The 14,468-nt window shown below is 42.8% G+C and overlaps 1 protein-coding gene across 1 annotated transcript in view; it reads right to left on the bottom strand.

The window, feature by feature from the left end:
* Positions 1–12,141, bottom strand: part of amotl1 (angiomotin like 1) — a 187,524-nt gene extending 175,383 nt beyond the window's left edge. The window contains exon 1 of the mRNA XM_068034020.1: positions 12,113–12,141. Within this exon, the coding sequence (XP_067890121.1) occupies positions 12,113–12,131 (19 nt within the window). The 5' untranslated portion in view covers positions 12,132–12,141. The remainder of the gene's footprint in view (positions 1–12,112) is intronic.
* Between the last annotated feature and the right edge of the window lie 2,327 nt (positions 12,142–14,468).

Genomic DNA, 14,468 nt, shown 5'->3' with positions numbered 1-14,468 from the left:
TTAAATTTGTGTACAGTTTACATCTGTAAATGGAGTTTCTGTGAACCTCTGTCAATGCTACTGCAATGCAGTGAAAAAAGGAAATCTTTGTCTCCTATTTAAGAAAAGTCTACACAAGCTGCAATTTCACGAGTTGGTAACTTAGATCAGCACTTTACTTTTAACATCCACACCCCCACCCCCCCCCCCCCCCCCCACCTCCGCCACCCCTGCCAGGTACTTATTAATCTTGGTATGAAGTTGCACAGGTGACGGCTACCCTCTGGTACCTCGCCCAAGTTGTCATGTGTGACTGGATGACTTTTGACAGTCTATTGTGGATAGCAAAACTGAGCCTATTTCTTATCTCACACTGGAAAGATCAGGTTGCTGTGTCACCTGACAACACCCAGATATATCTCATCACCACCTCACTCTACCTCATACAGCCATTGTGTTGTCAAGCTGCAGGCCCGGCATCTATTCCTGGATGATTCGAAATTTCCTCTGATTAAACATTGTCTATGGTGCCTGCAACAAACCCCATTCCCTAGCCACTAGTTCAATCCCTCTCCCTCGTTAGTGTAAGAACTGAACCAGAGGCAGACTTGACATCCTTTTTAACCCTGAGATGAGCTTCCAAACCCAGTTCCTCTTCATCCGAAACACCATCTACTTCCACCTCCACAATATCACACATCGCCTTACCTGCCTCAGCCATCTGCTGCTGAAACCCTCATGCATGCTTTTGTTTCTTCAAGATTCAGCAACTCTAATGCTTTCCTGGTCAGCCTCCTCTCTTCCACCCTCCATAAACCTTAGCTGATCCCAAACCTTGCTGCTTGTATTCTAACTCCACCAAATCCTATTCACCCATCACCCCTTTGTTCGCTGACCGACATTAGTTCCTTCTCCAGAAATGCCTCCATTTTGAAATTCTCACACAAAAACAAGAAATGCTGGAATCACTCAGCAGGTCTGGCAGCATCTGTGGAAAGAGAAGCAGAGTTAACGTTTCGGGTCAGTGACCCTTCTTCGGAACAGAAATTCTCACCCTTGTGTTCAAATCCCTCAAATGCCTGGTACCTTTTTATCTCTGTAACCTCTTCCAGGCCCACAACCCTCTGTGTGCTCTGCATTCCTCCAACTCTGGCCTCTTGTGCATCCCCCATTTCCTTCACCCCTTCATCAGAGACCATGTCTTCAACAGTCTAGATCCTAAGCTCTTGAATTCCCTCCCTAAATCTCGCTGCCTCTCTCTCCTCCTTTAACACACTCCTTAAAACCTTTGATCAAGCTTTTAGTAAACTGTCCTTATGTCTCCTTTGGTTTGGTGGGGCAGTGGGACCGGTTTTGGGGGAGGTGGGACCAGTACAAACTGGACGGGTTACACCTTGGCAGGACCAGGACTGATGTCTTAGGGGGAATATTTGCTAGAGTGGTTGGGGAGGGTTTAAACTAAAATGGCAGGGGGATGGGAACCTTTGCAAGGAGTCAGAGGAGGGGGGATCAAAGACAAGAACAAAAGACAGTAAGGGGAATAAGAAAAGTGATCGGCAGAGAAATCAAGGGCCAGAATCAAACAGGGACACAGTGAAAAATATTGGGAAGAGGACAAGTAATGTTAAAAAGACAAGCCTTAAGGCTTTGTGCCTGAACGCGTGGAGCATTTGCAATAAAGTGGATGAATTAATCGCGTAAACAGATGTAAATGGTTATGATATAGTCGGGATTACGGAGACCTGGCTGCAAGGTCACCAGGGATGGGAAATGAACATCCAGGGATATTCAGTATTTAGGAAGGACAGACAAAAAGCAAAAGGCGGTGGAGTTGTATTGCTGGTTAAAGAGGAAATTAGCACAATTGTGAGGAAAGATATCAGCTCTGACGATGTGGAATCTGTATGGGTAGAGCTGAGAAACACTAAGGGGCAAAAAACATTAGTGGGAGTTGTATGTAGACCCCCAAACTGTAGTGGTGATGTTGGGAATGGCATTAAACAGGAAATTAGAGATGCAAGCGATAAAGGAACATCTGTAATTATGGGTGATTTTAATCAGCATATAGATTGGGTAAATCAAATTAGTCACAGTACCGTAGAGGAGGAATTCTTGGAGTGCATACAGGATGGTTTTCTGGACCAATACATTTAGGAACCAACTAGAGAACAGGCCATCCTAGACTGGGTATTGTGTAATGAGAGAGGAATAATTGACAATCCAGTGGTGTGAGACCCGTTGGGGATGAGCGACCATAATATGACAGAATTCTTCATCAAGATGGAGAGTGACATAATTGATTCTGAGACTAGGGTCCTGAATCTTAGAAAAGGAAACTACGAGGGTATGAGGCGCGAGTTGGCCATGATGGATTGGGAAACGTTACATAAAGGGATGACGGTGGATAGGCAATGGCAAACATTTAAAGAGCACATGGATGAACTGCAACAATTGTTTATCCCTGTCTGGCACAAAAGTAAAATGGGAAAGGTAGCCAAACCATGGCTTACAAAGGAAATTAGAGATAGCATTAGATCCAAGGAAGAGACATACAAATTTGCCAGGAAAAACAACAGACCTGAGGATTGGGAGTAGTTCAGAATTCAGCAAAGGAGGACCAAGGGATTGATTAAGAAAGGGAAAATAGAGTACGAGAGCAAGCTTGCGGGGAACATAAAAACTGACTGTAAAAGTTTCTATAGGTATGTTAAGAGAAAAAGATTGGTGAAGACAAATGTAGGTCCCTTACAGTCAGAAACAGGGGAATTTATTATGGGGAATAAAGAAATGGCTGACCAACCAAATGCATACTTTGGTTCTGTCTTCACAAAGGAGGGTACAAATATCACACCAGAAATGTTGGGGAACACAGGGCTTAGTGAGAGAGAGGAACTGAAAGAAATCAGTATTAGTAGAGAAATGGTGTTGGGGAAATTGATGGGATTGAAGGCCGATAAATCCCCAGGGCCTGATGGTCTGCATCCCAGAGTACTTAGGGAAGCGGCCCTAGAAATAGTGGATGCATTGGTGGTCATCTTCCAAGATTCTACAGACTCTGGAACAGTTCCTACAGATTGGAGGGTAGCGAATGTAACACCACTATTTAAAAAGGGAGGTAGAGAGAAAGTAGGGAATTATGGACCAGTCAGCCTGACGTCGGTAGTGGGGAAAATTCTAGAGTCCATTATCAAAGATTTTATAGCAGAGCACTTAGAGAACAATGGTAGAATCAGGCAGAGTCAGCATGGATTTACAAAAGGGAAATCATGCTTGACAAATCTACTAGAATTCTTCAAGGATGTAACTAGTAGAGTTGATGAGGGGGAGCCAGTGGATGTGGTTTATTCGGACTTTCAGAAGGCTTTTGACAAAGGCCCACATAAGAGATTAGCGTGTAAAATTAAAGCGCATGGGATTGGGGGTAGTGTATTGCGATGGATAGAAGATTGGTTGGCGGACAGGAAACAATGAGTAGGGATAAATGGGTCTTTTTCCGAATGGCAGGCAGTGACTAGTGGGGTACCGCAGGGATCAGTGCTAGGACCCCAGCTATTCACAATATACATTAATGATTTAGATGAGGGAACTAAATGTAATATCTCCAAATTTGCAGATGACACAAAACTGGGTGGGAGGGTGAGTTGTGAGAAGGATGCAGAGAGGCTTCAGGGTGATTTGGACAAGTTGAGTGAGTGGGCTAATGCATGGCAGATGCAGTATACTGTGGATAAATGTGAGGTTATCCACTTTGGTAGCAAAAACAGGAAGGCAGATTATTATCTGAATGGCTATAAACTGAGAGAGGGGAATATGCAGTGTGACCTGGGTGTTCTCGTACATCAGTTGCAGGTAAGCATGCAGGTGCAACAGGGGGTAAAAAAGGCAAATGGTATGTTGGCCTTCATAGCAAGAGGATTCAAGTACAGGAGGAGGGATGTCTTGCTGCAATTATACAGGGCCTTGGTGAGGCACAGCTGGAATATTGTGTGCAGTTTTGGTCTCCTTATCTGAGGAAGGATGTTCTTGCTATAGAGGGAGTGCAGCGAAGGTTTACTAGACTGATTCCTGGGATGGCGGGACTCACAGATGAAGAGAGATTGAGTCAGTTAGGATTATATTCGCTGGAGTTCAGAAGAGTGAGGGGGGATCTCATAGAAACCTATAAAATTCTAACAGGACTTGACAGGGTAGATGCAGGTAGGATGTTCCCGATGGTGGGGGAGTCCAGAACCAGGGGTCATAGTCTAAGGATACGGGGTAAACCTTTCAGGACTGAGATGAGGAGAAATTTCTTCACCCAGAGAGTGGTGAGCCACAGAAAGCAGTTGAGGCCAAAACATTGAATGTTTTCAAAAAGGAGTTAGATATAGCTCTTGGGTCTAAAGGGATCAAAGGAGATGGGGCGAAAGCCAGAACAGGCTACTGAGTTGGATGATCAGCCATGATCATAATGAATGGCGGAGATCGCTTGAAGGGCCAAATGGCCTACTCCTGCTCCTATTTTCTATGTGTTAATTTTTATACTGCTGTGAAGTACCTTAAGACATTTTACTATGTTAATGGCACTAAAAATAAATACAACTTCTTGTTGTTTAGTGATGTGACAAACATGATCTTTTTGAATGCATTTACAAAGTTGTGATAATGGTGAACAGGTTTATTCTCCTCCACCCACCCCAGATCCATATATTAATTTTCCAGCAACAGTCAATGAACCACAATAATGATTGAGAAGCGAGGTTGTTTTTCTCTTTCTTAGTTCCAGGGTGCTAATGTTTATTGTAGAAAATCCTAATGCTATCTCACCTGACATCTGCTAATTCAGTACAGAGCTGAGTATTAAGCAGGGAGGTAGCAATTTAAATCAAGCAAACAAAGAATTCTCAAATTTGGACATTCTTATTTGAAATAATGCCTAATTTATCACCCACAAATAACTTTGATGGTGTTTCACATGTCTTGTACAATTATCACCAATGTTCATAGAATTGAGAATTTCATAAGATCATAAAACATGCAGGCATAGAAATTGGTTTGCACCACCATGTCAACACAAACTCGGTGCAGGAATGATCTCTATGCTCGAATGGCTAGGCCTGAAGCAGACATGATATTGGGCCTTGGGGCCAGCAAGCTGCAAATCCCCAGGTAGATCACTGACAGCGACCTTTCGGTAGATCCTGGGAGGACATGATCTGGAGGGAGGGGTATGACTGGGAAAGGAGGGGAAGAGACTGGAGGGGGAAGAGATCAGGAGAAAGGGAATGACTACGAGAGGGAGAAAGCAAACAGAAGGGAAGGAGGTGACCAGAGATGGGGTAAAAGAGTAAAAGAAAGACTTTTGCTCCTTTCCTGATATCCCAAAGCAGTTTACAGCCAATGCAGTATTTTTTGAAGTGTAGTCAATGTTGTAATTTAGGAAACACAGCAGCCAATATGTGCACACCAAGCTCCCACAAATAGAAATGCAATAATGACCAGATAATCTGTTTTTGTGCTGTTGATTGAGGGATAATTATTGGCCAGGAGAAAACTACAAGGAGAATCACTTTTGGGCCACTGTAGTACATACATGTCAAGTAACTCATGAGGCACAGGTGCAAGTCTGGAAGGAGGCTGCCTACATGGTTTGTGGCCTGGACAGACCAGAGGGAACTGGGAATGAAGTAGAGCAATTTAATGTAGTCATTAAAATGACTGGTGCTGTGATTGCAAAGCCAGAAACACTATACAAAAAGGTAGGAATCCCTGCCCCCTAGTGGGTTATAATGTGATCAGGTAGATATGTTTTACTTATTAAGGACTGCGAGTCAGGGGATTGCTTTCTTTTGTCTAATATTATTAATTGGAAGTTTTTTTTAATAACACATATTTTATTAAATAGTTAATGACCTTATTTGTTTAACACCAGCTTCCGTGTCTGCATATGGCTCAATTGTTCTGTTGTAGATGAATTGGAAAAAGATATGCTTGCAAGAAATATCAATATTGTTTTTTAAAGCAAAACCACATTGACCAAAAGACATTAAAGTAGACAAAAATACAAAATATTTTAACCCTTTTTCATCTAATGACGGGATCCTGAATGCCTGTTTATCCAAACTTTATTGGTTGAAGAAAATATATCATACTTCTTATTATATTCTAATTTAAGGAAGAAATTATTCTTGTAACGAGACAAAGGCTTAATTTCCTTCCTTAAAGTCAGCATATGTAGATGTAGACTGCTTTACCTCAAGAATAACACTTCATTATCCATAATGGACACATGATGGATCATGGACTTTCTAACCAGTGGAATAAAGTACCCTTTAGATGTCAGTAGACATATCCCTATGTAGTCACACAACTAGTATTAAACAAATAAAATCATTAGCTATTGTATAACATGCACTTTATTAAAAGAAAATCAAACAGAGGTGATGGTTCAAAAGATAATTGTATTCAGCAGTCAGTAACTGTCTACAGTATTTTAGGGCAAAAAGGACAGAATCACTTTGCAGTTGGTCAGGGATGGCACTGGAAAACCAAGGAGGAGAACTTCCTTGAGGATTCTCCTAATTAGCACCGTAACTTTGGTGAAACAGCCCCAGAAATGCAGGAAATTTGGTGTGAGCACAGTTTCAATTGATTTTCTGCAGCTCTTTCACTGAAGTTATAGTAGACAACAACAGCAACAAAAATTTGTATTTATATTGCATCCTTAAAGTTATAAAACATCATAAAGCAACATTTCACACCGAGTCATATAAGGCAATATTAGGGCAGATGGCTGATAGCTTGGTCAAAGAGGTAGGCCTTAAAGAGAGGTTGCAAGGTAGAGAGGTTTAGAAGACAGTTCCAGAGCTTAGAGGCTTGGCAACTGAAAGCACGGCCACAAATGGTGGAGTGATTAAAATCAGAGATGTTTAAGAGGCCAAAATTAAAGGAGTAAAGATATCTCGTAGGGTTGTGGGGCTGCAGGAGATTACAGAGATAGGGAGGGGTAAGGCAATAGATGGAATTGAAAACAAGGATGAGAATTTTAAAATTGAGGTGTTGCTTAACTGGAAGTCAATGTAGATCCATGAGCACAGGGGTAAATGGGACTTGGTGCAATTTAGGACATGGACAGCAGAGATTAGAATGACCCCAAGTTTATAGAGAGTAGAAAGTGGCAGGCCAATCAGAAGTGCATTACAATAGTCAAGTTTAGAGTAACAAAGGTATTGGTGAGGGATTCAGCAGATGAGCTGAGGCAGCATGGTGTTGGGCGATATTACAGAGGTGGAAAGAGGCAGTCTTAGTGATGGCATGGATATGTGGTCAGAAGCTCATCTCGGGGTCAAATATGACACTAAGGTTGTGAATAGTCTGGTTCAACCTCAGAAAGTTGCCAGTCAGAGGGATGGAGTCAGTAGCTAGGGAGTGGAGTTTACAATGGGGAATGAAGACAATGGCTTTGGTCATCCCAATATTTAATTGGAGGAAATTTCTGCTCATCCAGTACTTGATGTCAGACAAGCAATCTGATAAATCAGCAACAGTGGAGGATTCGAGAATTGGTGGTTAGGTAGAGCTGGGCATCATTAGTATACATGTCTTTTGGACGGGACGTTGAACCAGGGCCCCGTCTGTCCTCTCAAATGGATATACAAGATTTTATAGCACTATAAGAAAAGCAGGGGAGTTATCCCCAGTGTTCTGGCCAATATTTATACTTCATTCAACTTCACAAAAGCAGATTATCTGGTCATTATAACATTGCAGTTTGTGGGAGCTTGCTGAGCGCAAATTGGCTGCTGGGTTTCCTACCATACAACAGTGACTACACGTCAAAAGTATTTCAATGGCCATACAGTGCTTCAAGACATCCAGTGCTCATGAAAGGTACTTGTTACGAGCAGGTGAGAATGGTGTCTAGGGGTCTCTTTCACCCTTCACCTGGTCTTATTATAACAGGATTTTAATTTTTCAACACACTGTGTTTTGAGCTCCCCCTTGGTGATCACTTGTTCATCACTTTCCAATTATAAGGCAAAGAAATGAGCATAAACAGGCTTTCTTAGGTTTAAAGAAGAAAAGGGAAATTTTATTAAATTTAAACTTAAATTCTAATTTGGTTAACACCTATGAATACACATCGTGCCCCACGCTAGCATACATATGCGATATGCACATGCAAATAGAGACAGAAAAGCGAAGAAAAATAAAGTGGAGAGGTTTGAGGCAATATCTGAAAAGGGGTTTTTTACTGTGCTTCGAGCTCACTGTAGAGTCCTTGATTGTAGGTAGTTTTGCTTTTCGTTGGGACCCAGTATTCTTCTTAAACCTTGTTCACTGTAGGAGACTTTTCTCTCTTGGGGTTCCTATGTCTTCAATGGTTTCCGAAGCTGGTGAGAGCGAGATGAGAGCAGACAGGATATAGGTTTTTTCAGTCCAGGGGCAAACAGCTTTCTAAGTTTTAAAACTCTGTGGGGAAGTTCAAATTCAAAAAACGCCAACAGCCAGTTAGTCATGTGACTAAACTGGTCTGACCACGTCTGTTTGTGTATACGGTCATCTGAGCAGTTAACCTGGAATGCTAGCTTCTCCACCTTCAATGTCTGGTAATCAAAAGTCCATTGTGGATTAAATTGGAGCAGAGAGTGGCCCCTTTGTCCTTTCCAAGTACTGTCTGTTCCTATTCAAATGTCTTTCCAGTCACAGGTCTGGTGTTTTTTTTAAAACAAGTTCTTTCTTTACTCCAGTAACAGTTTAATAATCAATGTTCATGTGGTGAAATTAATGTGTCTCATTCTTGGCAGGTGGGGGCCTGCATGACATACTATATAAATGCGAGTCTTTCTTTTATGTGAAAACAGACACTGTGCTTTCGGATAATGAAAAATAGGAAGGGGCCAAGGATGGATCCTTGAGGGACTCCAGAGGTAATGGTACAGGAGTGGAAAGAGAAACCATTGCAGGTAATATTCTGACTACAATTAGATAGATAAGAATGTATCTAGGCAAGTGCTGACCCAGTCAGCTAGTCGACAGCAGAGAGGCATTGGAGGAGGATAGTGTGGTCAATCATGTCAAAGGCTGCAGACAGGTCACGGAGGACGAGTAGGGTTAATTAATCTTCGTCACAGTCACATAGGATGTCATTTGTGACTTCAAAAGTGCCGTGCACTGTGACAGTGTTGGAAGATTGGGAGAATCTGCATAGAAATTAGTTAGGTAAACACTAGCACTGCCTGTGTGCACTCCTGGGGGCTCAAGGCTTGGAGCCTTGATCCTTCCCAACTTAAGCTTTCTGGTATGTAAATGGAATATGTTTGTACAGGGAGAAAGTGAACACTGTATCATCCAAATTAAAACACCAGCCGGGTGGATTTCTGAATAGATTGGTTTAGACTCTAAAACATGGATTGTGTTTCTGTGTTTATCAGACACATTTTTGTAATCAAAAGAAAATGCTATGGGAAGGGGAAAATTGACACACCTTGGCACCGATAAGCAATTCTGCACGTGTAGAAATAAAAATGTAAAGATTCACGACTGCATTTTCTGACCTACACTGATCTGTACAAGTAGGTCAAGACTCAGACAGCACCACCAGAGACTGTGCGCTGAATTTTACCAGCCCCTCGATATTGGGGGTTTTAGCGGTGGGGGAGTGGCCTTTAAATTACTTGAACGAGCCACGACTCCCGATGCTGGAAGGTCCCACCGCATTTTACTGGCAGTGGCGAGGCTTCGGTGAGGCTCCACTGCTGCTTGGCGGCAGAGCCTTCATTTAAATATTAAAATCAATGAAAAAACATACAGTGAACAAGGTGAAGATTTCAGGGCCAGGAGGGGGGGAAATTGGGAAAACCCTTTTGATTGTTGGGGTGATGGTGGGAAGAGACCAAGGTTTAACGGTCGGGATCTGTACAAAAATTTTTTTGGGGGGGAATGTCCAATTAATCAATCGATTCTTCCTTGGGGTTGTGGGTGAGGGGAGTGAAACTTTTATTACGTGTTTCTTTAATTTTCAACCTTCTATCACTTTAAAAATGCAAATACTCCTTAAGGGCTTGCAGCCCTTTAAAAATGACACTGGCGCCTGTGCGGTGGCACCAGACGTCTTTGCCGGGGATGGAGCAGCTGTCCCCTCTATGCCATTTAGATGAGCCCCTGTGCAAAATATCGCGGGGGCTCAACGACGGCGCGTTGTGCCTGAAGGCCGTGACTTCAAAACGATGTGCGGCGCGCTAATAAAATTCAGCCCTGTGTGTTTGTTTTACTTTTACTTCCAGTTGGGGTGCAGACCAACTCATTAAGAGGGTCTCCATTTTGTTGCTCCTCTGTCCATCTGTGACAACACCCCCGACTTTGATAGCAATTGGCAGCCTGTGATCAAACACCAGAATAAAGCCTTTGATTTTCCTGTGGTGACTCTGCAGACATTTTCTATCAATCACTATCAGCCACTACACATTAAATATATTATAAACAGTAGCCACATCACAACATTCCATGCAGTACCCATTACCCCTGTACATGGTGCTGTGACAGAACATACAATGTTGAGAGATACGCTTTTGCTTTCTTTAATTTGTAATGTTAGATTTCTAGCTGTTCTTATCTGTAACTAATCTATCAGCCCAACAGGAACAGCAGACAAAAATAAAGACAGGAAATACTCGAAAAACACAGCAATTCTGGCAACATCTAATCAGGCTGATGACCTTTCGGTTCTGATGAAGGGTCATTGACCCAAAACGTTAACTCTGTTTCTCTCTCCACAAATGCTACTAGACCTACTGAGTATTTCCTGCATTTTCTGTCTTTGTTTCTGAATTCCAGTATCTGCAGTATTTTGCTCCTGTAACAGCAAACAAAATGCAGGGGATGCAAAACCTATACAGAATGTGGAGCAGTACAAGGTGGATCTTTCTAAAATTTGGAGCAAAAGATGTTGGTAAATACAAAAATTGGGATGGTAAATGTTTGTTAAAATACGGCAACAATCATCTAAGATAGCAATCAGTGGGATAAATTTAAATAGTGGTTTTTGTCATCTTGAACTGAAATACCTTGATTTGGAAAATCCTCATTCCACCAATTTTGGGAGTTATACTTGCTTCCCGGCCCCCTTCACGTTTCGGGCTTGATAACTTCACTTTCAATTTGGGTCTGACAGCCCCTCTGTACATAAGCCCATCATAGTTAGCCCCAATGCCAAACTGATTTACTATACTCAGATTCTGATGCCCCATCTCCATATTTTGGCCATTGTGCACCCCCCACCCATTGAGTAGCATTTGGGCTTTAGACCCCAACCTCCAACGCACTGAATAGTTTTTGACCTGTCCCCTCATCCTTTTCACCCTCTTCCTTTTGACCCACCCTCTCTCTCTCCCTCCTCTCCCTCTCCTGCATCCCTATCCCTTCTCTTGCTGCCTCCCTCATCACCCTCCTTACCCAATCATTATCCTCTCTCTTTTTCTGTCTCTTCCCTACCCCCTTTTCTCTTCTCCTCCTGCTTTTGCTGTTTCTCTCCAATATGTCCCTTTTCTAAATCTATTCCCTTCCCCTTCCTTGGTCCAATTACCCCCTTGCCCCACTCTCTAAGCCTACTGGATGTGAATAGTGCACTGGTTCTTGCAATGTCACAGAAGATTAATTAATGTTACATATTACTAGTTCTGTGTGGTTCACCCCAACAACTCCGCCACCATCCCACCCAATTTTATGCTCTCCCTGGCCCCAAATCCGCTGCGGGGGAGAGCATAAAATTCCACCCACAACATTACTTCAGTCCTCCACTAATTTACTCTTTCGTTAAATTGGCTTTATGTTATAGAAAATAGCATACAAGTACAATATAATTCCAGCATTGTACTCTCCATTATAGCACATCATTATTTTTCTGAAAACACTTTGTATTCTCATAAGTTATGCCATTTAAACTCCCTCAGTTAAATCACCACCTTGTTACTGATTCATAACTATTCAGCAGCTTATCTACTTTCCAAATACATTTACTACGAAGCATTGAATTATACACCAATTAGTACAAGCCTGCATTATTCTGTGGTAATTCTTGCCTCAAAATAAATTATTAGCATTAGTAATCGTGGTGTTATCAATCCCTCAGTGTTCTAATTGTATGAAATCTCACCTATTTGATTACCATCCATTTGAGCAGCTACCAGTTCTGAGGGGAAACTTTCTGTGTGAGAGAAATACACTTGGATAAGTTTTCTTTTAAACATTTCGTGTTACTATGACATTAATGAAATAAAAAAAACTGTTTTCTCTAATGCAAACATTTTCCCAAAAGATGCTGTACTCTGTGAAAAAACACGATACAAAGAGTGCTTGAAAATATATGGGAGAAGATTTGACATCATAGGCACAGCTATTACATTTGAGTATTGTGAGCTTTTTTCAATATATGAATTGTTTAATTTATAGCACCCTGTTATCTTGTGAAGAGTATTTTAAAATAGCATGGATAAAGTGAGCTGTTGTCAGAGGCAAATGCAGAATTTTAGTAAACTGGCCAGCCCCGCAAGACCCCAATCCACTAAAACCTACCCCAATGGAGAAGGTTGGGCTTGCTGCTGTCTGGCACTGGAGCCACAGGCATTGATGGACAGCTTCTTATTCCAATGGAAACGGGAGCAAAGCTTGGGGTGTACTAAATGGGCTGCCTATTAATCACGGCTCTCTGCCCCTAATGGGGCACTGTTTCTTTCAGGGCCACTGGGAACGGGCCTCATAGGCCGGTCCATTAATGTGCCCTGGGTGTTGCAACATGTTAAACCATGAGCAGACTGTGTCACAAAGTGGAGAAATGTGGGACGGAATTTTACTTTTGGCGGACGGGAGCCATCCATCGACTGAAAAGTTGGTGGCGATCCCACCTTCGCCTGGTCTGGGAATCCAGACCACATTTTATGGTCCCCAGGCCCTTAATTGGTCTGAGGCGGGACTTCCACCACATTGAGGCAGAAAGTCCCGCCTAATGGAGCTGCCGGTCAATCAGCAGGCTGACAGATATTAGTCCCTGCAGCGTCACTGGGAGTGGTGGCCACTGCTGGGACTGCAACCCAGCTGAAGACGGAAGAGGAAGGATGGCCCCAGGAGAAGGTATGTTTATAGGGTCTCGCCGTGGGTGATCGTTTGGCCCCGGTGAGGCAAGGATGGTCGACTGGGGGGAACGAGGGGCATGTTGGAGATGGATGGGGCATCGGGGACAGCCCTTGGTCGGGCACAGGGTGCCTGATTTTGAGGACCCCTGCCCCCTCCCCCCCCCCCCCCCCAAGACCGTCAGAAAGCCGCCTGCTTTTGTCAGGCAGCTTTTCTCAGGCCTGGGCCGCCTGACCGGCCAAGGGTAAAATCCCCATGGCGGTGTGCAGAGGCTCTTAAGTGGCCGTTAACTGGCCACTTAAGGGCCTTGATTGGCCTTGGGCAGGCTGGCTGGTTTTCGCTGCCACTGCCCCGCGTAAAATGACAGTGGAGGCGGGAGCAGGTCTGGAAGGGCCTCTCACTCCATTTTATGCCCCTCCCCACCACCACCAACCCGCTCTTTGTGGGGGTGTAAAATTCCAGCCGTCTGTTCATACCCAAGATTCCCATGTGCTGAATTATTGAACTCATCTTCTGCTGCCCTTAGGGCGAAGCCAAGGTGGAAGGAAAAGGAAGTCTCAGTGACTGTCAGCTTGAGCTTCAGAGTCATATTAGCAAAGTCCTAGGATCAAGTTGTTGTTTTACCTGCCTGTCTGGTATGTAGCATGTGAAAATTCAAAGAAAAGGAAATGGAAATACATACCTTGGCAAAAAAAAGGACTTTCATCTAAGGAAAAACAAAACAAAAAAAAGTTAAAAACACATAAAATATCTTACTTAATTCATTGTATTTTTGGCATAATAACTTAGGTTACACGCCTACATTACAACAGTGACCACACTTCAAAAGTACTTAATTGGCTGTAAAGCGCCTGAGGTTGAGAAAGACACTATATAAATGCAAGTCTTTTTTTCTAACTTCCACTATTCCTTCTTACATTTGGACATAGCACAAATTCTATTGTAGTTCTTAAAAGGGAGAAGCAGCAGACATGTGGCACCAGAGAAGATGAGATGCCAGTATAGAAACTCTGATGCCCTCTTTGCAGTTACTTTAAGAATAGTTGAGGGAGTACAATTGTGAATTACCTTGTGCATGCTATGGAAACACATTGTTTTGTCAGCCTATCAGTAAGCTAATACTAATGTCAAAGGCTGAGGAACCATTTGCAGTCTATTCATCTGTTCTATAATTGGTAGGGGTAACGGAGTAAGGGAGACTGAATAAAAACATATAATGGACCAGCAGAACTCGTGATAGTGTAATGGATCGTCATGCAACAAATCTAAGTTCAATTTGCTGCGTTGACTGAGGTTGAATTTGGTTGGTCTTGGTTCATGAATATTATCAGTTCTCAAAACTTCAACTGGTGGATCATCTTAGTTTCTTGTTTAAAGGAAAA

Source organism: Heterodontus francisci, chromosome 6 (assembly GCF_036365525.1).
Source record: "Heterodontus francisci isolate sHetFra1 chromosome 6, sHetFra1.hap1, whole genome shotgun sequence".
In the NCBI taxonomy this organism is placed as follows: domain Eukaryota; kingdom Metazoa; phylum Chordata; class Chondrichthyes; order Heterodontiformes; family Heterodontidae; genus Heterodontus; species Heterodontus francisci.
Note: the sequence above shows the minus strand (reverse complement) of the source record. Positions and strands in the feature narration are given on the sequence as shown.